We start from the raw sequence: 25500 nt of genomic DNA, 5'->3' as shown, positions 1-25500 counted from the left end.
ATCAGTTACAAGGACCCAGACTCCTATGAGGTACCTCTAGGAGTGAAAGCAGCTTCACCTTGGGAACAAAGACCAAACCTGTGTTCGGGCACGTACTGGTTTTGTTGTTTGACATAGGTTATACAAATGCCTTGTTGTCCAATAGAGAAGTACATAAGGCAATAACCAGGGTGTTTAGCTACTTTTAAAAGCTCCAGCAAATCAACAAAGCTTGGTCAAGCTTTGTATGAGTGGAAGTCTCTAAATATAGGCCTTTGGTGTCAGCTGAAGAAACAGTAAAGTTTAGTGTAACTGATGTGTATCCCCAGGCTCGGCTTATCAGGCCTCACAAGTGTTGACCCCTGTATAAATGCAAATACAAGCAAGCTGGCTAAGCATGAACGGAGTCATGGTTCTCCTTCCTGAGTTTGTGCCTGAGCTGAAGCAAGCAGAGAAAATGGCTGATAGATCTTGAAGACAAATTATTCAGATATTAAATGCTTCTTGTGTGGCATGCCTTGATGTTTTGGGAGAACTGCTATGTGAAGCAGGCTTTCAACTTCCTCTAGAACAGGGATACTGAGGTGCAACACTTGCTACTAGGGCTGAGTACTGACACACGAGAGTACTGAAAAAAAAACCCCAAAAGCAAACAAAACAGAAACCAGTTTTGTTGTGAATAAGAGTTAGACTCTTTCACTTGGGGAGGGGACAGGACGCGACGCCGCAGCCGGCCGAGCATCTGCAGCCTCCCCGCGAGGCTGAGGTTCGGGCCCCAGCGCGGCAGGTTACGAGGCACCCTCGGCCCCGGCCGGTGCTGGGGGCGGCTGAGGGGCCTCGCCGTGACCCCGGTGCTCCGCAGGGCCCGGGCCCGCTGCGGCCCGAGCGCAGGGCTCCCCATTTCCACTCCCGCCGCAGCCGCTGAGGCAGACTCCGCGCATGCGCCACACTACTCCTCTTGGGGGCGGGAATACAGCTCCGACACCCGCGGCGGATCGTACCATTGCGCACCTTGGGGGTGGGCCAGAAAAGAGTTTTCTTTAAGAACTCTCTTATGAAGATTCCTCTTTGGATTCTTCCCTGACTTTTACGTATAACTAAGGAAAGCTATCAGGAAGAAGCAGGCAGGAGCCCACGTCCGCTCGTGTGCGTTCTCTCCTCTTCCTTTTTTCCCTCTCCTCCCTCCGTCGGCGGCGAGTTGGGCGCGTCCTGCTAGCTGCCCCTCCCGCTGCCGAGGGTCCGGCCCGCTCCCGCTGCTGGCGGTCCCGGCGTCGCGAGTTCCCGCTCTCCCGCCCCCTCCTTCCCACCCTCCGAGCCGGCTCCGCGCTCTCCTCGGCTTCCCGCTCCCTGCCCACGGCCCCGGCGCGGCAGCCCCATGGCGTACAGTCAGGGCGGCGGCAAGAAGAAAGTCTGCTATTATTACGACGGTGAGCAGGGCCGGCGCGGGAGCGCGCGTGCAGGAGCGGGGGGGCGCCCCTCTAATGGCCGCCCGGGGCGGGCTGTGTCCCCGGCCCCCGCTGGCACGGCCGCCCCTGCCCCGCGGGACGAGATCCCCTTTCTCCCGGCCCGGGCCGGCTCGGCTCGGCCCCATGGCGGGCGGGGGTCCCCGCCGCCTCCACCTGCGCCGCCGCGCCCCGCTCCCACCTCCGGCTCTGCTGAGCCCCGTGGGCCGGCGGGCGTGGGGCGGCGGGGCCGGGGGTGGTGGAGTCGGGCGGGGTGCGGGTCGGGGAGCTGCCCGGTCTGCCGGGCCCGGGGCTGGGTGCTGTGGCTATTGTTGCCCACCCCGAAAATACCCACCACCCGCCCGAGCGCCCCCCCCACAACCCCCCCCCCCCCCCCAAAAAAAAAAAAAAAAAAAAAAAAAAAGAAGAAGAAAAGTTGAGACACTCCCCTCCATCCGCTGAGCGGGGTGGCGTTGAAGCCGCTGCTGTGTCTGGCTCCTCCCCTGCAAAGAAAGTCCAGGCCATGTGTAGTTCTGGCACCTGGTGATTGTTGAGCTGAGGCCTTTCCCTGCCTCGGGCTTTCGGACCGCTGGGTACGGAGGGACAGGGGCGCTCTGCCCCCATCCCCAAAGCCAACACGGATCAGAGCAGAGCTCTGGCTCCCACGGGCCTCTCTTCCCGCAAAACGCGGAAAGTTGTGTGCGTGGGTGTTTAATAATAGTGGAATTTGAGTTGCATGCAGGCCCTCTGAGTTTGCACACTTGTATGATGCGGATGTACGGGGGCTTGCGAGCTGCATTGTCAGTCGTGGCGAAAAAGTGCTTGGTTTGAGATATTTTCACCAACTTGTTTGCGGTTTTCTCTGGCCGCAGCAGCAACAACTTTTAGTTTTCTTCGTGAGCTTGAATTTATTTAGCCGTTTTTGTCCTGGGAGGTGAGCTGGATGGGCAGATTAGTTGAGAGATTTGATTAAATTGCCTCCTATTGTAACAATATTGTACGGTTGCATCTGAGGCTGGTCTTGGTATTAGCCAGGAAACAGAGGTTGAGGATGTTCAGCCGTAGACCTTTGGTGTTTTCACCATTTTGGAAGTGAAGATAAGTGGCTAAACCCACTCGAGATAACAAAGGTTGTGTTGCTGTAGCAAACCTGCTATTCTTTGGAAATGGCAGATCTTGTGGGGCCTGTCTTGGCTCTTTTTTTAAACCACACTAAAGGAGGCAGAGTGGTGGTTGCCGCCCCCTTCTCTTTGTTGCTAGCACTGGTTCTTTGTTCAGCCTAAAGGGGAAAGGAGGCCCCTGTTAGGGATACTTCTGTTGAGGCTGGGATCTTACTTTTCCTAGGGAAGAGGAACAACTTTTCGCCTTGTTGAAAGAAAAACAACAGTGGTAGTTTAGAAGCTTTCTCTCTGAAAATATTTGCCTTTTTTAGAAGCAGTTTCCTTTTTGTTTGGTTTTTTTTAATTTTTTTTTTCTTTGATTAAGTCAGGTAGCTTACTAGATGTTGATATATTGTTTTTTCTGTGATTACTGGATTTTGGTACTCGATGCTAGCATTAGATTCCCTTAATAGCCAGAAAAGCTGTGCTTGTGAAGAGTGGGGAGAAACTGGAAGAGGAACAAGTTTGGAGGTGGCAGGATAATGGTGACTTAAAGCAGTTACAGTTCATCTGTAGACTGGGATAAATGTAGTTAATAATGTAGAAAAAATAGTACCTGTCGTGCCTTAAAATAAATATTTCAAAACAGAGACAGTTTTGGAATATTTCTGATGTCTCATTTATTTGTGTTGCCAAATCCAACAATTATTTTTCATGTCTTTTGGAAAAAGGGTTATTAGAAGAAATTTTAGAGTTTATACCTAAAATTAATATCCTGATGCTACTATGTGGTTCATCTGGCAATTCTGAATATTTCTAACTATTATACCAGCAAAGCCATTGAATCAGAGTGAAGGGAGTGTCTGAAACCTTAAGTAACCTAAAACAAAAAAATACTGAGGTAGTGGTAGATCTCTGAAGGAATGTAATGTCTGAAGTAAATTTCCCCTTTTTTGGGTCATAATTGGCTCTCCACACATACTTTTACCGTTTCTTAAAAGTTGCAGACTAAAAAGTCTTGCAAAGTTCCAAAAGCACATATGCTTATCTTCTGAGATACAATAAACTTCCCCCTGCTTTTTGTGAAACTTGGTGAGATTGTCATTTAAGGTTGAATTTTTAAATTAGCCTGTCACTTTTGCAGTGTATTGCTGTTAAGGTGTTTTTTTTTCCTAAATCTATGCTTTTAATAGCCTTCATACTGTACTTGGAACCAATAAATTTGAGTAGACAAAGCCTGATTTCATTACCTTGAGTTTGCTTGTAATAGGAAGTCAACCACATCCAGTTTGCAGAATCTTCATTGCTTGTGATCATGAAGGTCAGGAATTTGGCTTAAATTTAAACCAGAATACTATGGGAAAAACTAATTAAAATACGAATTAAAATACTGTTGTGATCTTACTTGAAGTATTTTTCATAAATCCTCCTGGTCTTGATGCAGCTTAGCAATGTAAGCTCCTCACACTGCTTAGAACTGTGCTAGATGTGGAAGGCTATCATAGCTTTTAGTTTAGTCTCTTACCATGTGTGTTCAGGTTTTTGTCATGGTTTTGCAGCATTGTGGCTCAGGTAGTTTAGCTCTTCCAGGGTGTTGTACAGCTGCCCACAGCAGTGAGAACAGGCCTCAGATGGTCTTTCCAGCTCTGTGCTCCTGCACAGCTCTAGAGAATCGTGCAGCAACTGGTGTGGTTACTGTGAGTTCGTGTGTTTATTCCATGCCAGTGCACTAGCAGTGTTGTTTAGATTGGTTCTTGTGCATAATTTAGTGTGGGTGTTCAAAAGGCTCTACATTCATGAAAAATTTGAGAGATCTGCATCAGTTTGTTGGTTCCACCCATAAAGACGAGACTAAACCTGTTTTAGTAGAGCAGTGTGTTACTATAGTTGGGCATTGTTTGAGTAGTACTTCTAGTTAAAGCTTACATCTGCAGATAAAATGAACTTGGGTGTTTTCTGGAAATTCATCAGTACTTTGTGCAGTGCCTTCCAAATGTGGTGGTGGCGTCCAGTCTCTGCTCAGGGCTCAAAAGTCAGATTTTTGCTACTCTTCTGCTGTCTGCTTAACTTTAAAACCAGAACAAAATGCCCAATCCTTCAGAAGCTAGTGCCATAATTTTAGGCCTGTTTGAATAGCTGTTTGTTTGACTCATCAGGCATTGGTGATGTTTTATTTTACATTCAGCTTTACACGAGTTCACCCCTTTGTATCACAGAAGTCAATTCAGTGTAACTGCTGCTCTTAAGATATGTTTTTTCCATGTGGTTTCCATTGTGGCAATTAGGTTTCTTTGCATAGTACAGTTCTGAAATACCTCATCATTTCATGGTAACTATACCTAAAATAAGCAGGATCCATATCCATAACAATTTATCAGTTAAAAGTTATAAAGTAATGTAACATACAAGTTACAAAGTATAAAAAAAGGAGTGTAGATGTAATCTCTTGTCTCTTAAGTCAGTCACTTCAGACTGCTTTGTAATGCATAAATTTAATGGTGTTATTTTTCTGTATGTCATAGTAACTGGGGAAACTAATACTTTTTTGGGGACATAGCTTTTGTTAGTTGTGTGGTTTTGGGCAGAATTAAAATTCATTTAGGACATGTAGCCTCTTGTATTTTTTTATGTTAGAGTATTTTCTGTAGGCCTTGCTCAAGTCCTGGATAGAGAAGTGAGTGTCTAAAACTATGCTCATCAAAGCAATCAAGGGTTTATTTTTATTTGATAGTTCTCATCATTTTGGCATGTAACTTGCATGAATTGAAAAGAAAAAAAAAATTAAAAACTAAATACATATATTGAACCCAAAGCATGACAACGTGTGTAACTATTTTCAGGTAGGTCTTCTGTATCACATAGTGAACAGTGTGGAGCAGTAAACTCCTATAGTATTAAATGGGCACTTGGTTTGTCTCTCCTTAATTAAGGACTCAACTTTCCAGAGATTATATGTTGCTACTTCTCAATGGGAGCCATTTAGCTGGCATTTTTACTGATATAAAACACTAAATTTCAGTTTTTGAAGCCTTGCTGTGAAAGATTAATAGATTTGCAGACTTTTTACACATCTCACACATTTACTTTGCATTTTTTCGTTTCTCTTCCTCATTCAGTTCCATTATTTTTTGTGTGTTTTCCATGTTTTCCCACACTGGTAAGTGATACACTGTGCTCATAACTTTTCTGTATGATTTTTGCTTCTATGTTAGTGAGAATTTACCTTTGTATTTGTAAGTATAAAGTCAAGTACTCATGCTATCTGCAGTAATGATCTTGTGAACTTGGCCTCTCTGTACCCGTTCCTCATATATAGAGTTTTATGTACAGTTTAAGTTAGAGTTACTCTGGCAGAGGTTTGTGCAGAGCCAATTAGCTCCATCAGTGAGTGAGGTGTGCCACCCTCACACATACTAGCTCTTGCTGCACCTTGCTTTTCTTGCCAAAGTGCTCTAGTAAGGCCGTGACATATGAAGAAGAGATATATAAATTTCAGGATCAGTGGATGGAGTGTTTGGACCAGGAAGTGCACCACATTCTTCACTAGGTAAAGGATGAGACTTTTGACAACTTTATCTTCATCACAGTATGATGTCTCCATGATGGGTCCCCTTCATGATGTTGGTTGAAAATCAGGGTACTAATGAAGAAAGAGGATCTTTGATCTTTTCCTTCCTCACCCCTGCCTACACAGGCATCACTAATCCCTTGGTACTTGATGGGCTTTTTGTCCATATGCTTTAAGATTTTTTTTTTTTAATGAGACTAACACCAAAACCTTTTTTTGTTGGTGATACTAAGACTGAAAAATATAAATGGTGTTGTATTGCCTGTTGCTAAAGTGTATTGTATTGATATCTATTGTTAGTCACTATTGCTGGCCTCTAAGACAGAAGGATTCTGCCAGATACTCACCTGCAGATCTTCTGTTTGACAAATAAACTCCCATTAAATCTACCAATGTGCCAATTCTTTTAAAATTCTCTTTTCTGGTAAAAAAAAAAAAAAAAAAAGAAAGCTAAAAAGTGTGCTTGATTTATATAAATAACTGTATGCTGCAGTGTATGGCATATAGACTATGGATAAGCTGAAATTTGTTTAGTTGATTAATTGCAGTATATTGAAGGATGTGTTGCAAGTGTATTTAGGAAAATTTGTTAATTTTACTCTTTCTTTTTCATATGAGAAAAATAATACAATTACATCATACATAAGATACAAAATGATTCTTAATTGTATGCTTCCCCATCCATCAGCATTATGAGTTAAATGTCAGTGATGACTATAGAAGCTGAAGTAGTTAAAATTGAAATGATCTCTTAAAAACCTCAATTTTAAGCCACAGATGCATTTGTAATGAAGTTGCCTCAATAATATCACTTTATTTATAATCATTATTGTCCTAAAAATCTCGAAATTTAAAGCTCTTACTAGCCTGAAGATTTTTTTAAATCTGGGACTTAACAGTAACTTCAAAACAAAAAGTGGAGCTAGCAAATGGTTGGTTTTCATCTTCTAGGCATTAGTTTCAAAGAGCTGTGATAGATTTTTTCCTGAACATCAAATATATAAGGTATTCTTTTGTAAGCACTTGAAAATGTTTTTGTTGGAAGGAAGGAGTTTATTTATACTCTTAATACTTTTTCTCTTGACCTGCGTGTGACCAAACCTATAGGCTTGCAATAAGTAACTGACAAAAAGTGCTTTTCTTCCACCTAGTACCCAAGTTAGAAGGTCCAAACTCTTCAAAGTTCTTAAAACTTGGTATTTCTATTGTTATGGGATGGCTAAGAGCTAGGTATTGAAGGGTAGTTTTTCTACATCTTCTTCTTATGGTACATTGGGTTACATCTGTTTTCTTAAGTGTCCTTACTCTCCTCGTCTCTTTGAAAACTCAAAGCTTGAAGGATTTTAGAATGCTTTGAAACTTTTAATCTTACTGTAATACTTGTTTTTCTTGGTAGCTGGTGATGCTACTGCAAGCTGACATTTACCCTTCCTCCATGAAGCCCATGCTGAAGAGGTGAAACTCAAGTTGTTTTGTAGTAGTGCTGCTTCTTACCTGTGACTGATAAATTTACAAAGTAGTATGACATTGTGAAAATAGTGTTTCTTTTGTTCCCAGTGGACAAGGCAGAGCATGTTGAAGGATGTGAAAGAAAAATAAAAAGTTCAAGAAGGTAAAGTTCAGTAATCCTATTGGGAAATTGGGTCAAAAAGTGAAGAGGTGATTTTAGAAATCTCCAGCTGAAAGCCATTGACAACTGGACTTAATTTATAAACTTGTTTATATTTTCAGAGACAGCTCTGTTTAAAATGGTTCATGTGTTGAGATTGTCAGTGCTCAAAGTGGAGTTTTGTGTGTTCTAACAATAGCTGAGCTCAGAAGAAAATTTACTACTAGCCCATGATAGCAGCTACTCCTTTCTTGGAAAAGAGTGTGAAATTTTTTATCTTAATTGTGTGCTTAGTTGGTCCCCAATGTATCAGGCTAATCTGGATTATAAGGTTCTTGTTAAACTATTGTGGATCTCCAGCAGCAGGTGTGAAAATTTGTGCATGTGGTTGCCACAATGGATCTGGAGTTTACTTCTGGATGTGACAGGGTTAGTAGTTAAGAACAGGCTGAGGATTGTATCATAAATTCAGCTCATGCAAAATGGTAGATTTTATTAGGGCTTCTGTTATACTGTGGGCTTCTGCGATGCTATGTGGCAATGTCATCAGTGTCTCCTCTTTATTTCAGTTCTGTTTCCCATTTTATTGTTCAGTTCTAGCCCAGTGTTGGGCCAGAACCTCACTCTTGATTTGAAACCTTGTCTTACATATATTTTTGCTCTCCCACTCCTGTCTGCTTGTAGTCCAAGTGTTAGATTTGGCTTCTTTTTTTCCCTCTGTTTCTGACATACAGCAGTTTTTTTCCCTTGTGTTCATTTTGAAGTATTCCCTTTGTGGAGTTTGTTGTTTTCTGGAATCATATCTGTTTACTTATCTTCTGAGAATGATTAAGGGGCAATGAAACTTATTTTGTAAAATGAATAGCTATTCTTTTGTGTATTATTGGCAGGTGATATTGGAAACTATTACTATGGACAAGGACATCCAATGAAACCTCACAGAATCCGAATGACTCACAACTTGCTGCTAAACTATGGCTTATACAGAAAAATGGAAATTTATGTAAGTATGGGCAACATGATGTCCACTGAAGCATTTTAAGTTATTTTTCAAGAGCTTCAAGTATTGTCACACAAGTAAGTGGAGAGAGGTGGAAGTGAAAATAGAGAATATGTAAATAAAAGTATTCAGAGCTCTTTTGTTTAGAAGTGAAGCAGTATTTAATGCAGTTGTATATCACAACAGAGTAGTCCTTGCTTTATGTAAAACACTACTAGTATAATTTTCCTTTCACCATTTTCCCTTCAAAGTAGGTGGGACTTCTTTCAGGTTGTCTGTTTTAACACAGCTGATTTTGCAGAGCACTCTGATTTGTTTCTTTAACTTGTTCTTGTTATCAGCGACCCCACAAAGCAACTGCTGAGGAAATGACCAAGTACCATAGTGATGAATACATCAAATTTCTCCGATCAATAAGGCCTGACAATATGTCTGAGTACAGCAAGCAAATGCAGAGATGTAAGTGCCAGCATCAGGCTAAGTCTTTGTGTACATGCTTTTATGGTTAGCATTGTTTGAAGCTCAGTATCCACCAGTACAGAGAAATATTGTAACAAGAGTAAGTAGCATGTGCCTGCGTTTAGCTGCACTTTTCCATGAAAAGCAGTCATCTTGACAAAAATGTTCTTTAAGCATATGTAAGGATTTTTGCCTCTCCTTTCACAGGGTGTATTCTAGATGTGAAATACTGCTGCTAATGCTAAGGCTTGACGTGCAGATTGTGAACTGTTTGTCAAAGTGCCTTGAAATCTTGCTTTAAAAAATGGCTTTTAGAATACTAGAGGAGTAAAAGCAATGTGTGAAAATGTGTTTATGTCAAGAAAAGGACTCATTCCTCTTGGAGGGAGATAGTAAAAATTGTACATCATTCATGTTCTCCCTTTCTATTAATTTATTCCTTTAATTATAGGAATGAGCTCCAAGTAGTGTTAGGAATGCAGTTTGACAGCTATTATATCAATTTTAAAGGCAGTATTGTAACCTCTTTATGATGCCTTATTGCCAGCAAATTATTTTTTTAAGTAGTTGTACCCTTTTTAACATGACCTATGTTAATCAGCATTTCTTCAAAAATCTTAAAAATTATCAAACTTCTTTCAACGAGGAGACAAATCTTCCAATAGAAACTAAAAATAATCTTAAAATAAAATAAAATAAAAAATTCTAGTTTGGAGTTATGCTGTTGGGACTCTGCATTGTTTTCAGTGTTTAAAATAGCCTGATAAGTGAGATGGGGGAAAAGTAATTAAAATGCTGAATGAATTAGGCAACTGTGTTATCCATGTGTATATCGATGCTGTTGCAATGGGATTTTTAAAAAAATACTACGTTTCTTATACAGTTAATGTTGGAGAAGATTGTCCTGTGTTTGATGGCCTGTTTGAGTTTTGTCAGCTGTCAACTGGAGGCTCTGTTGGTGAGTATAGGCTGTTTGCCAACTATTTTATAGCTTTACTGGGTTGATATCAGCAACTTAACATTTTGATTGTGCATCTAAAAATGAAGTAAATATAAGGGGTTTTCTATATATTTTAAAAATAATCCTATCCGTTACAGACTGTAAAATATGAGACATGTCAAGTATCTCACTCAATATCAGTAAGAGATTTGTTCTAAATCAACTTATTTAAAAAATAAAATATGGTTTTATGTAGCAAATTTAAAGGCAATCAGAAATTTCTGACTCCATTTGCTTTTATTCTTCTGTGTGTCTTCTTACAGCTGGGGCAGTAAAATTGAACAGACAACAAACAGACATGGCTGTCAATTGGGCTGGGGGACTTCACCATGCCAAGAAATCGGAGGCATCTGGTTTCTGTTATGTCAATGATATTGTGCTTGCCATCCTTGAGTTACTGAAGTAAGTTTGTGATAGGCACGAGTTAAAATTAAAGAAAGTGTTAAATTCAGCTATTTAAATGTTTGAAGGTATGGCTTATAGTTATTATTTGAGTGAGTTTTCATAGCCCATGTTGAACTTTTACAGTTTCAATTAAGAAAGCTCCAAGCTCTTCCTGGTTTGACTTCAGCAAGATATTCAAAATAAAATACCGACAAACTGAAAAGATAACTAATAGGAGATAAATCCAAGCAACAATGCACCCTGTAAAACACCATATGCTGTAATTCTAGGTGGTGGGGAAGGACTAGAGTAGTGGACTTTAGAAAGTGGACAAGCTTACTTGCTTTCTGTAAATATTTCTGTAAAGTCTCCCGTTGCTACACATGGGGATAGAATAGTGGGCTAGATGGATCACTACCCTGATCCCTTAAAGCAGTCATTTGTACTCAGAATCTTACACCCATTTGGTTTCACAATATGTCTTGTTTCCTGTCACTTGATTTGTTACTGAATCAAACAGGAATATTCAGGGAAGATCTTGCACTGATCTTCCTTGGATTATTACATAAATTAATATGACTAGTTTTAATAAATAATGAAGTAGCAACTGTGGTGCTGTGACTGCAAAATAAGAAATGAGGAATAATGAAGAGTGATCATATAACTGACTTGAAACAGTAATGCTTCACTAAAATTTCAAGTCCTGAGCGTTGCTTTTACTGCTTTAGAGGACTGTATCCCTACTAATAACACATAAATCCCATTTATTAGAAAAAATGTTTAGGTATTTCACTCTTGTGAGTAGGACAGCTGATTTTGCTGGTGAGGAATGAGGGAAATAGCTATGATCTGGAAATCTAGAGATGGAAAATGTTTCTAAAGACACTAAGATTAGTTAATATTAGCACATTAAGACATTCATTTTAATGGACAACATATATTCAGGAGCTGTCTACAGTCTATGAAATATAATTTTCTGTGGTCCAGTCTTGAATTTTTTAGCTTAATGTGCTTGTGAAGGAAGGAAAGAATCTTGTGAATAGTTATGGGTTGTGTAACCATGGGAAACTGTCCCTGAAATTATGGGTGCTCAAACTCTCAGTACTGTGCAAAGCATGATGAAAATGCATCTTCTGATGACAGACTTTCTTCTTTACTGGAAAACATAAAATTTAAGGGATACTTGTTGTTTCTAGTGCTCCAATGCTTAAAATAAAACACTGATTTCTTTATCTGTCTCCAACTGTCCTGAAATTTGTAGTATTTAAGAAAACAATAAACAGTAGTGTAATAAGTTTATGCGAATTAAAGTGCAATACATTTGAAAATAAGAATGTGCCTTTCTCTACAAGCTGGAGAGGTGAAGAAGAAAAGTCAATGGAAAATAAGTATTTATTTTTTGCGAGCTTATGGAACACAGACTGTTTTGGTAATTACTGAGAAGGCAGAAAGAAAGGCCTTGGGGTTAATGAAGGGGGTGAATTCAGCAGATGTGAACAACAAAGCAGTGTCAACAGAAGCATGAGGTATAATTTCTACAGAATGAGATAGTTTGGGGTGAATACTAAATTCCTTATTTTGATGAAGATAAACTTATTAATGTTTTTCAAATGTGCCAAGAATTCTAAGAGCGTACGGTCACATCAACCAAAATCATCACTGTGATCATAATCTTGGATTTTTGTGTCTGATTGGGGGGTTTTTTGTTAGTGTTTTTCTTGTTTGCTCTCCGAATAACAGATAATGATGATTTCTTATATGTTCTTTCTAGGTATCACCAAAGAGTGTTGTATATTGATATTGATATCCATCATGGTGATGGTGTTGAAGAAGCATTTTATACCACAGATCGTGTCATGACAGTATCATTCCATAAGTATGGTGAATATTTTCCAGGCACAGGAGACCTTAGGGTAAGGTTGAATATAAAATTTCATTAGGTGATAAATTCCCTCTTACTGCCTTCCTTGTAGATACGTTTTTTTGCACTTCACTAAAATAAGTATGTCCAATAATGGTATGCAACAGTAAGTTTTCAGAAGAAATGTTAGCCTGGACTGATGTAGAGTTGGGGAATCTTAGGAAAAATAATAGGGAATAGTAGAGAACTAAAATATTTATTTCTACATGAAATTAACACCTTCACTTCTGGATAAATATGCTGAAATATTTTTTCAATTATTATTAGTTTAATTCACACAGATTTTGGAGATGTCTCTAAGAAGACAGTGTGGTATATTTATGATTATCTGTGCATATTAATTCTGCAGCTACAATGAAAAGTATCTGTTTACAGATTACCCTTTAACAGTCACAAGGCTTAAGTTACAGTTTGAATTTACTGTGTTCTATTTGACTTGTAATACAGTTGACTCATTTTGGGAATATTTCTTATGTCATGAAGTGTGTTTTGAGTTCTCGTGATGCTCACCACCTAAGAACTTTAGCGTGCCCCATGTGGAATTTTGTACTGATCATTATACCTAGATTGAGAGAGGAGGGAGCATTTGCCCATGAAGAATTATCATTAAAGCTGTTGTAGGATCTCTGGCAAAGCTGAGACAGGAAACCAATTTTCCTGGCCCTTCATATTAATTTTAAGTTAGTCATTGCTCATTTTAGACACTTGTCTGTTAGAACAGGAACTTGTTCCACTTCACAGCTTGAAAGAGTATTAGAAGTATTAGAATTAATATATTCCTAGCTTCAAACTCATAAATTAAATCTCTTTTATCAGAGGCACTCCTGGGATATGGCATTCCTCTGCTGTTAGCAACTTTGCATATTAGTTTGTGCATACAGTTAGAAAACTTTTTTAAAAATTGTGAACAGTTCTAACAAGTTGGCCTGCAAAAATGCTGTTCTGGGAGAGAATTCACTGTTTTCCTAATATATTTAAACTGATTCATAGGATAACAAATATGCATGTTTCAGCTAATACTCCTGAAAAGTGTGTTTCCCAGCCTTTTGATGATTCCCAGAAGGCACAGGAGTGAGTGGAAGTTGAGCAGCAGGCTGCAAAGCATTCACTTCAGTGTAGTTGTTGTTGCTGAATGTTATTATGGTTGTTAGATTCTATTAAACTGTGTTCTAAATTGATTTAGGAAGAAATCAGATTATTTTTATTTGGGTGGTTTAACTCGACTGGCCACAAGGTGGTGTAGTGGTGCTTCAAACTAAAAGCAGCTCAGACCAGGATGTTTATCATGTCAAGCTGTTGTTGCTGAATTTGGCTAGTTTTTTTTTTGTTTTTTTTTTGGAAGGGTTAGATATCTTGGCTTTTTAGAAGCAGCACTTCCCGTTGACAGGGAAGTTTGTGGACTCTTCACCTCACCACACCCAGAACAAAGAATTAAAAGATAGCATAGTTGAAATAAATGGAAGACTATTTTATGGGTTTGGGGATTTATTTTTTCAGCAGTGTCAGTGAAAAACAGTATCTCAGGCATGGAAACTTTTTTCCTGAGCTGCTAGTTAGGATTTTGAAATGAGCATTGTCTGCATGCAGGCTCTAGCTGGCTTTAGTGCGATTATTGCATCGCCATAGGGATTTTTCCTATCTCCAGAGATTGCAAAGCTAACTGAACTGAAGGGAGAGCTAATTGTCTGAAAAGTCAGTGCTCCTTCTGGAGGCCAGTATTGTGTTGCTTCCTTCTGCCTAACTTGATCTGCCATTGATGGTTATTTTTATCAACTTTTCCAGGCAAATCTCTTTGGTTTTTTCCAATGGACTGTTTCACAGCTTGTTTCTGTAATTCTTTAGTTTGCTGATCAGGTTTCGTTTATTTGATGCAGGAGCATATCATGTGTCAAAGGATGATACTGTGATTGCAGCTCTGTCTGTGTAGATAAATCTGAGGTTTTCTAGTTCAGCAGCTTTCATCCATTTTCTACTGAATATGTTGTTCAGTCTAAACTTCCAATGTCCCCATTAAGTTATTTGGCCTTTTGCATATCTTGGATGATAGCACAAATTTTGCCATTTGTACACACAGATCAGTTGAGACCATAGTCTCCATAGTGGCCCAGGTTCTGTGAGGCAGCAGTTTGAACTGTTGGTGAATGGGAGGCTACCAGAATGCTATATTGTTTCTTTAGATTTTAAAACTAGCAAGCATCAGCTACAACAAAGGTCCATTAAGTAGCTGAAACAATTACTCTGTTTAGATGGAAGTTGTGGGAACATTTAACTTTGCCGTGTTTTAGGATAAGATCAATTTAATGATTTTTGGTTTTTTAATCTGTAAAACAAGACAAGGAGAGGAATGACTTCATGAGCCATTATAGGTTAGGTATTGACTTGCTGGAAAGCTGCTCTGGGAGAAAGAGGGCTCCTGGTGCACAAGTTAACCATGAGCTAATTGTGTCCTTGTGGCCAAGAAGGCCAATGGTATCCTGGGGTGCATTAGGAAAAGCATAGCCAGCAGGTTTGGGGAAGGGATCCTGCCCCTCTGCTCAGCCCTGGTATAGCCAAAACTGGGGTGCTGTGTCCAGTTCTGGGTTCCCCAGTATAAGAGAGACATGGAGCTCCTGGAGTGAGTCCAGTGGAGGACAACAAATATGATGAGGCAACTGGAGCACCTCTCTTAGGAGGAAAGGTTAAAGAAGTTGACCCTGTTTATCCTGAAGGAAAGACACAGAGTGGACCTCATCAATACTTACAAATACCTCAAGGGTGAGTGTCAAAAGAATGTGATCTGGTGAGTAAGGGGCAATGGACACAAACTGAAACACAAGAAGTTCCATCTGAATATGACGAAAAACTACTTTAAGGGTGACAAAAGCACTCAAGTAGTCCAGCAAGGTTGTCGCGTCTCCTCTGCATATACGGAATGCCCACCTGAATGTGATCCTGTGCAATCTGCTTTATCAGGGTGTTGGACTAGATCATCTCCAGAGGTCCCTTTCTACAATTCTGGCCATTCTGTGATCACCTCAGAAAATTCAGCATGTGAAAGTCTAGATGATTCACTCTGGGAAATTCTGGGTAACTTGTACTTCAAATCAGGCAGAGTTGAGTTCAGCAGGGGTCTTTAGTGTCACTCATCTTCCAATACTATGAAATGTTAGTAATGTGTTATGGCTAAAAAAAGTCAACTGGTAACATTGTGTCTGTGTTTCACTGGGCCACTTGTCCCCCTCCTCATCTTTGTCCTTTCCCCCTCACACCCTCAGTAAAAGTTGGTTACTGGAAGTGGCACATTCTTGATACATTCTCTGCTAAGGAGGCTTTGTTCAGGAATAGGAAAAAGTCAATAACTTTCAATAGGTAGTGTTGGGAAGTTTAGTATTTGTGTTGTTGGGTTATGCTACACATGACCTGTAGTTTTTCTAGGATATTTCTGCAGAGCTGTTGTTTGCAGAAATAGTTTACAGTCAGACTGAACAGGTTAATTCTCACTGTCTGCTCTGCATTGCTGTCTGTCTATCTGTGTTGGTGATGAAATATATGGAAGAAATGGGAATGTGTGTCAAGCTGAGATCTTTAGCTTTTAAGGCGATCATCAAAATAGGGGTGGTGGGATTCAGGGTGTATTCACTTGATTTTTTTTTTTTTTTTTTTTTTTTTTTTTTTTTTGCAATAAACCTTTTCTCTTAATACATAGGTTGTCTAGGAAAGCTGATAAGATAAACTACTGCAGTTCCTGGCTTGACCCCTTATGGAACTGAGAATAATTTGCATGTTTGTTTTTTTGGGGTTTTTTGTTCATTTAAGTCATCTCAGTTTCTTCAAGAGCCCTTCTGTAAGTGGCCCCTATTGGATTTTTCTTCTCTCCCTTTTGATGCAGCTACTCCCTCATCCTATGTTTAGGGCAATAACATGGTTTTAAAAACCTATCCAAGACCAAATCTTCTATGCAACACTGAAAACCTGGACCTTGCTCTTCTTGGTTTTCATACTTTTGTTTGCTTAGCTATTATTACCAGATTAAACTGATTGGTTATGATTTGTCTTTTTGTCTTAAATCTTTGAATTAAAAAATTGAGTGTACTTATTGCTATTTTAATCTTGTTGTCCAACTACTACACTCTAAAATGATTTTATGGGAGAACAGGAATTGAGTAAACTCTGCCTCTTATCCCTCGCAGACATGTATAATGGTACAGAATAGCTCAGCAGACTTGTGTAGGCTTTTTTTCATGATACTATACCATGTATTTCTGTGTTTGTATTAAAGCATTTGTCATCTTTGCTTGTAGGACATTGGTGCTGGAAAAGGCAAATACTATGCTGTCAACTTTCCAATGAGGGATGGTATAGATGATGAATCATATGGACAGATATTCAAACCAGTGAGTGCTTTGTTTTTTGTTTTTAGACTCTCTGAAAACTACTGGTTTTGTGTTTTCATGATGTCAGTTAGTGACTCACTGTTTTATATTGATTATAGATTATATCTAAAGTAATGGAGATGTACCAGCCCAGTGCTGTGGTATTGCAGTGTGGAGCAGATTCACTGTCTGGGGACAGACTGGGATGCTTTAATCTTACTGTTAAAGGTAAGCAGAGAAGTGTCTGTTTGTTGTCTTTAACTTTTTACTTATGAGAAACCTCTGCCCTTCATACTGTTTTTCAAGACACTTGCATGATGAGGACTGGAGTCACAAAGATTTTATTACTATGATTAATCACTTCTTTCTTTGCTATACAGGGATGGCCAAAAGAAACGCAGAAGTTGCCTCTTTCTTTTTGTCCATCTAAAAAAGTTAAGGAGCATGGTTTTCCATGTGCTTCCTGGCCACTCAAGTGATTCCCTTTCTTCTATGTGCAGGCTTTCTGTAGCTTTAAAACAGTATCCTGGAATGACAGGACAACATTCATCTTACAACTTACAAGGCATCAACACGTACAATGATGGGAAAATAAAACTAGTTAGTAGTCAACTTAGTAGAACTACAGATGCTAAACATCAAACACCTTGTTGGGTGTAAATAGGTATTACTGAAATGACAATACTTCACTGCATTGTTAAATTTGTAATGGTGTTTGTTATACTGAGCTATATGTTAACCACAATTTTAATTAATTCTCATGGAATGAATTTATTTTAGTATTACCTAAGTTGCTGTCTGCAATTTTAATTCTCTAAATTGGGATGATATTTAGCAAGTAGCAAAACTGTTACTGTTGCTGTTATTATTGTTATTATAATTTTAAATGACAAAATATTAAATGTATGGCAAACTGTTGGTATGCCTTCAATACAGCCTGTTTAAATCATGAGTTTTCTGGATTTTTTTTTTTTTTTTTTTTTAATGTGACAATTAGAGTTTTGTAGGCAACAAAATGCAGTATAGTATCTGTTGGGTCTGCAGTGTTTCAGGGTTCTTTTCTTGATTTGCACCAGGTGGCAAAGCTACTTCAGTTGCCCATACAGCTCAGATTTTTTTCCATCTTACATATCTTGGAAAGCAAGAGAGCTGCTGCCTCCTACAGATGCCTTTCAATATGCTGTATCTCCCTGGAGTGTGTACTGTCTTGGCACCAGTTCACTCTGTAAGCAAGACTTAGCAACCTCTAATACAGGTTCAAGTTTAGAAGTAGGAAGGACCAAGTACTGATTTTGTTTTCCCTTCTTCCCCCATGACATTTGACTGAGAAGTTGTCCCTAAATTTGTCACTGTGTATGACATCAGTTATGAAAAGACAAAACACTTACTCTAGGATCCTTTCAGAACAACAGCAATAAACCATCATGCAAAGTCTCTGAAGCCTGGGATGGGTGATGTTCATTGTGTTTTGTGCATTTCTGATCTGTAGGTCTTGACTTCTTGTGAGGTTGTGCTTAGCTCTAGGGGGAGACATCTCTGTTTGAATCAATTCAGTTCTTACTTGTTAAGTGTGACTGCATATGTCTGATTAAATAGTTTGTTATATATTTTTCTGTTTAATAGATATCTTGCATGTATTGTCAACCCTCTTTTTGTTTTACAGGTCATGCTAAATGTGTGGAAGTTGTAAAGACTTTTAACTTGCCATTGCTGATGTTAGGAGGAGGAGGCTACACAATTCGTAATGTTGCTCGATGCTGGACATATGAAACTGCTGTTGCCTTAGATTGTGAAATTCCTAATGGTAAATATTAATATTTTATATTTAAACAATCATGGGAGATTTTAAGTAAACAGCAGATATTTGTATATCTGGCTGTAAAGCATCAGTTTAGAATAAACTAGGTAGAAAATTATTGCTAGATTTAGCCATAAATTTTCAATATCTTATGCACTAAATAAACGTAAGTATTTAGGGCTTTTTTTATGCCTTAGCAAAAGCTTTAAATGACTGAATCACTTTTCGAAAACTCAAAATACGCAACTTATGGAAACTTTCTTCTAAGTATTTCTAATATGAATATCATCATTATGAAAGAATATAGACTGCATTTTGATTGTACTGGTGTCAACCTGTAAGTTGTACAACACAGATATGGTGTACCTAAGAAATTATTGACTGTGCAAGTGTCCATTTTGCATAGCAAAAGTACTGTTTCTTAATTTTATCTGACTAAAGTAGCTGTGAAAGTGTATTGACTTCCACTCTTCCATTTTACTCAATTTTGGCTATACAAGCTGTCTTAAAATTTAAAACCACATAAAACAAATAGACTGCTTTAGAATACTTAAATACTGAAGTAATTTCTTCTGAGGAAGATCCCTAAAGATCCTGAACTCCTTTTACTTCTGACCAAATATGCTCCTGGACATACTTTTGGAATGCCATTTACATAAAATTGCTGTTTGGAGTGATTTGTTGCAAATGAGTCACTGCGGGTTTGCATGTTGAACCGCAACTTTTGTTGATAACTTGTTGCTATTCATGTATCTCTTGGTGGATTCAGTGTTTCTGTCTGACTTCAGCAGAATGCTTCTGTCTGTGAGAAAAGACTATTTGGAATGTGCCTTTCAAGATACATATTTTTAATGTCAAAATATATTCTTTGTCAGCCAAAGCTTTTGAAGACTCAGTAGCACTTCCTTATCTTGGGACTTCTTTTTTCCATTAGCATCTCCCTTTCAGTGGATTACATATATATATGATGGGTTTTGGATTTTTTTTTTTTAACATTCCTCTCTACTTTTTGTGTCCCTGTCATCTTTAATCTGTTCTGAGAAATAACCATGCGTTTCTAAATGTTGCAATAGCAACTTAGTCTTCCTGTCTGCTTTCTATCTACTAACCAATATGATTTATCCTGTAACAGTCATAAAGGAAGAAAGACAAAAGGCACAATTAAAGATGGATTTCAGTGTCTTATTTCTTAAAGGTTCTCTGGATTTTTTTTTATATTTCTCTTACTTTATCTGGAAAGATACAGCTATATTCAATACAAAATACTGCAAAATATAACAGTGTAAAATAGCTGTTGTCTTGGCTATCTAGTCTTTATCAACTTCATTTTGGTGGTTCGGTGTTCTAGTCAGGGGACCTTTTTCTGTGAAAATGCAAAAAGTGGGGTAAGGAGGGAAACAGACAGACTGAACCAGTCAGCACCACTGAACCAATGTCCAGCACTTAGCAAGGATACTGGACTGCCTAATAACAAGTATTAAAGCTTGCCCTGAAGGAATATTTTGAATGGCTCACATAAACCTTTCAAACTGGACTAACTTTGAAAACACCTGCAAGAAATCATCAATTAATCTTCTTTTTCCTGCAGAAGTGTAATTTTTAATTATTTTTTCAAAATTTTATTGAGTTTTTCAGTGTGTAATTGCAATAGATCTTTCTCTTTGCATTTTGCCAGCAAATTTAAGTTCATTTATTGAATAATTTAGAGGAATACTGCCAAGGAGTCCAGATGATAAGTATTGCTTGTTTGAATGCTTAGAGTTTGATGGTTCTCTAAGTAAAATCCTGTTAAATCTACTGTTGTATTTAAAATGTTTAAAATCTCTTTTTGGGTAACAAAGTTGTCCTGGTGTTTGGTTTATAGAGTTGCCATACAATGACTACTTTGAGTATTTTGGACCAGACTTCAAGCTTCATATTAGTCCTTCAAATATGACTAATCAGAATACACCAGAATATATGGAGAAGATCAAGTAAGTAATGATTATCTTATCTATGAAGTAGGTCATGTGGATCATGTTTCTCCACAGGTTTAATTATTAGGCAGTTTTGAAAACTGTATGCCTTTCCCTGTTCACTAAAAATAAGTACCAGAATAGAGCTGACATGTTTTTCATTTCTGTCAGGGGTTTTTTGGAAGTCTCTTCCTCCAACAGAATGCATGCTTATGAAGTCTTATGACTATAAAAATGAAAATTTATGACCCAATTTGGATTTTTTCTTTTTCCAGCATATGAAAAGATGACTGTTTTACTTAGATTCCCATTCTAATTTTGCAGAAATTTTATCCTGCCAGGAAAGTAGCTGGTGTGCCATGATGACTAGGATTTCTAATTCTCAGCTCCATGTCTAAACATGGACTGAGAATGTTATTCTTTGTAGCTGTCTGTTGCAAAAATAAAAAGTCATATGTGAGCTTGAAAATCCAAAACTCTGGAAATGCAGTGATATGTGTGCAGGCAATCGAGTGGCTGTGATTTGACAAATCCACGAGGTTTGATCAGTGCTCATTGATAAGCTATGGTGGTTGTGTATTTTTAGGCTGTGCCACTTTTGATACTTAGTTTTTTCCTCCTCTCATATTGACATTTTCACTGGAAACAAATATTTTACTTCAGGGGTAAAGTAATGCATGCATAAAACCAACTTTGTGCTAAACTGGTAGGATGCAATTGGTTAGCCTGAAGTACTCTTGGCTTACTGTGCTTTGTCCTTGCTCTGGGTTTAAAAGAATAAACTTCCACCCCTGCCTCAAGTTTTAACAGGCTGTTAACGGTACAAATTCTTTTGATAATTAAAAATAGCTGAATAAAGATGTGAAATTGCATGTATAAGTTTGCCAACACCTGCTGTAACCTTTAAAACTGTCAAATTGCAAATTTCACCAAAGCTGTTAAAATAATAATTTTTAAGTAATTGGTATATAGACTATGATGGGTGTTCGTAGCACAACTATATAAATCACAATCAAATGAAAGGAGTTTATAAAGTGTGATGGGAGAAAAAGCCCATTTATTTTTTGTTAATATAATTGTACAAAATTTTTCAGCAGTAATGTAGTTTTCCAGCTGGTGATCTGCCAGGCTGCTTGCTGTATGGTATATATTGTTGAACTTTTGTGGTACAAGTAGACTGCAGAACTTGCTGCTACAATCCCAGGCAGAGATTGCTCGCTACCAATAGAAAAAACACAGTCTCACTGTCTTGTACTAGCACCCACAAGATCAAAGACTCATTTTGGAGACTCCTCCTTCAGTTCATTGTGTGCTTTCACAGACACCTGGCTTTAGGGAGCTCCCATGCATGGCAAAACTACTTTGCCAGGTCATGTGATTTAAACAGAGGCAGAGACTCTAAAGATTCCAAAAAAAGTACCAGTTACCCATTAGCCCTTCAAATCGTGCAGAAGAATGCTAAGATAATTGTTGCAAATGCTGATATTTGATGCTTCCCAAGCCTGCCTTTCTACTTGTACTTTGGAATGATAGTTTTGAGTCCCAAAAGAAGCCCAGTATCCTCTTTTCTGGCACATGGTGCTTTGGAGTATATACTCTATCAGGCTGCTTAGACAGGACAGAACTTGTCTCTGTTCTTCCTGAAAAAGCCAATAAGGAAACATATCCAGATGAATTAATTTTGTCATTGCTGCTCACAGTTGGGAAGTCTTCATGCTTTTAAGTGTCTGACTGTTTTCTAAGAAACTAGAGAATAGTGCATTTATCTAACTAAATACTCTAGCTTATTACAGAGTAGTGCTGACACCAGTTTAGCCCACATGGGCAGTACTTGTACTTGACCCTGTAGGGAATTAACAATGGAAGTTGATTGAAAAAAGTATCTGTAAAGTACAAAGAAAATGATGTTCAAGTACACTGTGGATACTAATGATCTCATAGGGGTGGAAAACTTCCTGAACTTGGCAATCTAATTTTTTAAAATGAAAAATGAAGCTGACTCTAAAGCAAAGCCAGGTTAACTTTGAATGCAGAGTTCAGACCTTCATAGAAATCCAAGGAAGTGCTACTTCTGTGTAGTAATAACTTTTCTTGTCTGTTACTCGCAGGCAACGCTTATTTGAGAACTTGCGCATGTTACCTCACGCACCTGGCGTACAGATGCAGGCCATTCCTGAAGATGCTGTTCATGAAGACAGTGGAGATGAGGATGGAGAAGATCCAGACAAACGCATTTCTAGTAAGAAATTATGCTCTTCATGATAGAACGTGTCTATAGTTGTTATGGATTTAATTGCTCAGAACCTAAGTTGTAGTAGTGTGCAGTATTGGAAGACTGGACCTTTTGTTTCCTGAATAAAAAATTTCGCCTCTGGTCTGCCATTTTTGGTGTTTTTAAGGTGGCATCCACGTGCACATTTGAACCTCTTAAAGGGTCTAATGAAGTGCTGGAAGAGCCCTGTGTTTTTGCATCTTGTGTAACAGCATGGCTGTTTATATATCTGTAAATAATAGATATTTTTATATATCTATAAGTAATAGATATTTCAGAAGACTTCATGAATTTTAACTAAAGAAACAGTAATCTACTTTTTTGTGACTAACAAAAGACAGAAACTGTTTGCCTTTGAGGTAACATGAGATACAATGTTTAAAGGGAAAAAAAACCTTTTATTTTCTTTGTTGTGAGACAGAGATTTTCGATCTTTGTGACACTATCCTTGACTTTATTACCATAACCCTTCCATGAACTTTGAGTTCTTCTTGAGCTATGGCCAAGAGTTTCCTGCTACCTTTAGTCTTTTTTGATGGAGATTAGAATAATTCTATAATCTCTTATTAGTGCACCATCCATTTGCTGAACTGTTGAAATAATTTTTTCTCCTGTGATTTAGTTTTCAGTATTTGAAGTTTTATTTGATAGATGGTTAAAATATTCCCACCCTCCCCCTGTGTTTCTGCAAACCTGTTTTTTGGATGTTATTGTGTGAGTGTCCTAGGGTATCTTGAAAAATAAGTGGATTTCACTGTAATTTAGTTTATCAGCATTAAATGATTACAGTATATTACTACTCATTCTTAATTTGATAGTTTTTTATTAGGCCTGTTGTAGTTGGATTTTTTGATTAATTAATGCCATAAATCTGAATCCTAGTTCGAGCATCTGATAAGCGCATAGCCTGTGATGAAGAGTTTTCAGATTCTGAAGATGAAGGGGAAGGTGGACGACGAAATGTTGCAGATCATAAGAAAGGAGCGAAGAAAGCCAGAATAGAAGAAGACAAAAAAGAGACTGAGGACAAAAAAGCAGGTAGGACTGCAGTGAGGTTTCATCCTGTATTTTAGAACTGCAAATGTCAGTCCTGCCAGAAGAGAGATGTTTTGTCTGGTAACAAGAAGAGAGATGTTTTATCAGGTAACAGTTAATTCGCTGTTGAGATGACATATTCTTTTCCATCATTTTCAAATCATCTATTTTAAATTAATCAGTTTCAAGATACAGTTATTCAGACTAGTACAATATTTTCAGGCAAGGGTTATTGTTTCTTCTCCACAAGTTGAAGTCTTAGAGTTAGGGATTTGTATGACTTAATGAAAACAGAGATGAAAAAATACACGTTGGACAAAACATTTGTTCCTGTTTGCTTTTGCGGGGTAAGCCAGCTCGTTTTCTCTGAAACAGAAACCAGATAGGCTTCTGGGGACAGTGTAATTCCAAGGACTCTTGATTTTTCTAAGAACTGGATACATCTTGAGCTCAGGGGAACTCCAGATCTCATTACTGCATGCCATCATTATGGCCAGTGAGAGAGACCTTGCCTTGAGGCATTCTGAATCATTTGGCATTGTGCCCAGACCTCTCCTTTGGATGGGTGCATTTAACACTACATTTTAATATGTAACTAGTGACTTCTTTTAAAAGCCAGTGTCCTCTGGCTAGAAATACAAACAAAATAATAAACGTGGTCATGGTCTTTACCTCTTAAGTATTTTAAGGCTTTCTTGCATCTTTTGGTATATTTAAAATCTTGTGATTTTTCAGATGTTAAGGAGGAGGATAAAGCCAAGGACAGCAGTGGTGAAAAGACAGATGCCAAAGGGTAAGCACTAATTAATTAATAATGACATTTTGTGCAGAGTGTTTGTTAAGTCAGTACTGTGTCATATTTTTCAGTTCTGTGGAGATCACTTTCAGTTCCTCATAGTACTAAATATTTTAGAATTATGACTAGTAATTTAAAATTGCATTTCTAAATCAGTTAATTAAAAAAATAAAACAATACTTTTTTTTGCCTTTGTACAGAGCAAAATCAGAACAGCTCAGCAACCCTTGAACAAAAGATAGCCTCTCATCAGTTGCAGAACGTAATACTAGAGTCTGAGAATACCCAAAAGGAGAAAAGTTTTCGTATGGAGAGAGACTGCTGATTTCATTTTGTACTATTTGGCATGGACTGTATTTATTTTCAAACGGCTTTGTTCTGTTTTTTGGCAAGTTGTATTGTGAGTTTTCTAATTATGAGGCAAAAATTCCTTTCTTCACCATGCTTTATGTAATAGTATTTAAAAATGGATGTGAGTTATTATGTTAAATGTCTAAACTGATCTATTAAAGTAATTTGCCTTTCCTGAGCTGATTTTACCTTTTTTGTAATTTTATCTTTATTAAAAAAAAAAAAAAAATTGCACATGGTTGTCTTTTGTCCATCATTGACCTCCAAAGAGGAAAAACTGTATAAATTAGGCAGACTTGTCTGTGAGTACCTAGTGAGTTTAAATGGACAGCTGGCAAACAGGCAAGTTGAGCTGTGCTGCTTTCCTTGACTCCACACATTCCAGCAGTTCCTACATGAGGTGCAAACACATGTATGGGTATACAAGTGAGATTTGAACAGGCTGAATAAACTGGTGAAGGGTTGCTGGAATAACCTCA

General features: G+C 38.2%; 1 protein-coding gene across 1 annotated transcript; it reads left to right on the top strand.

The window, feature by feature from the left end:
* The first annotated feature begins 1143 nt into the window (after window positions 1-1143).
* Window positions 1144-25199, top strand: HDAC2 (histone deacetylase 2). Its single transcript, XM_064707911.1, has 14 exons — window positions 1144-1406; window positions 8589-8701; window positions 9040-9157; window positions 10041-10115; window positions 10421-10559; window positions 12313-12454; window positions 16743-16835; window positions 16934-17042; window positions 18478-18618; window positions 20477-20585; window positions 22676-22806; window positions 23722-23877; window positions 24610-24667; window positions 24871-25199. Exons 1-14 carry the CDS (start codon window positions 1355-1357, stop codon window positions 24899-24901), a joined length of 1467 nt encoding a protein of 488 aa, XP_064563981.1. The 5' UTR covers window positions 1144-1354; the 3' UTR covers window positions 24902-25199.
* The last annotated feature ends 301 nt before the right edge of the window (window positions 25200-25500 follow it).

The sequence above is a fragment of the Zonotrichia leucophrys genome, chromosome 3, assembly GCF_028769735.1.
Source record: "Zonotrichia leucophrys gambelii isolate GWCS_2022_RI chromosome 3, RI_Zleu_2.0, whole genome shotgun sequence".
Classification (NCBI taxonomy): domain Eukaryota; kingdom Metazoa; phylum Chordata; class Aves; order Passeriformes; family Passerellidae; genus Zonotrichia; species Zonotrichia leucophrys.
The sequence above is the reverse complement of the archived record's forward strand: the minus strand, read 5'-3'. Positions and strand labels throughout refer to the sequence as shown.

Excerpts from the sequence above, each read along its gene's own strand:
- HDAC2 (XM_064707911.1), top strand. The coding sequence starts at position 1,355 with ATGGCGTACAGTCAGGGCGGCGGCAAGAAGAAAGTCTGCTATTATTAC. Across the intron at positions 1,407-8,588 it reads AGTCTGCTATTATTACGACG|GTGATATTGGAAACTATTAC; the intron begins GTGAGCAGGGCC and ends TATTATTGGCAG. Across the intron at positions 10,116-10,420 it reads GTCAACTGGAGGCTCTGTTG|CTGGGGCAGTAAAATTGAAC; the intron begins GTGAGTATAGGC and ends GTCTTCTTACAG.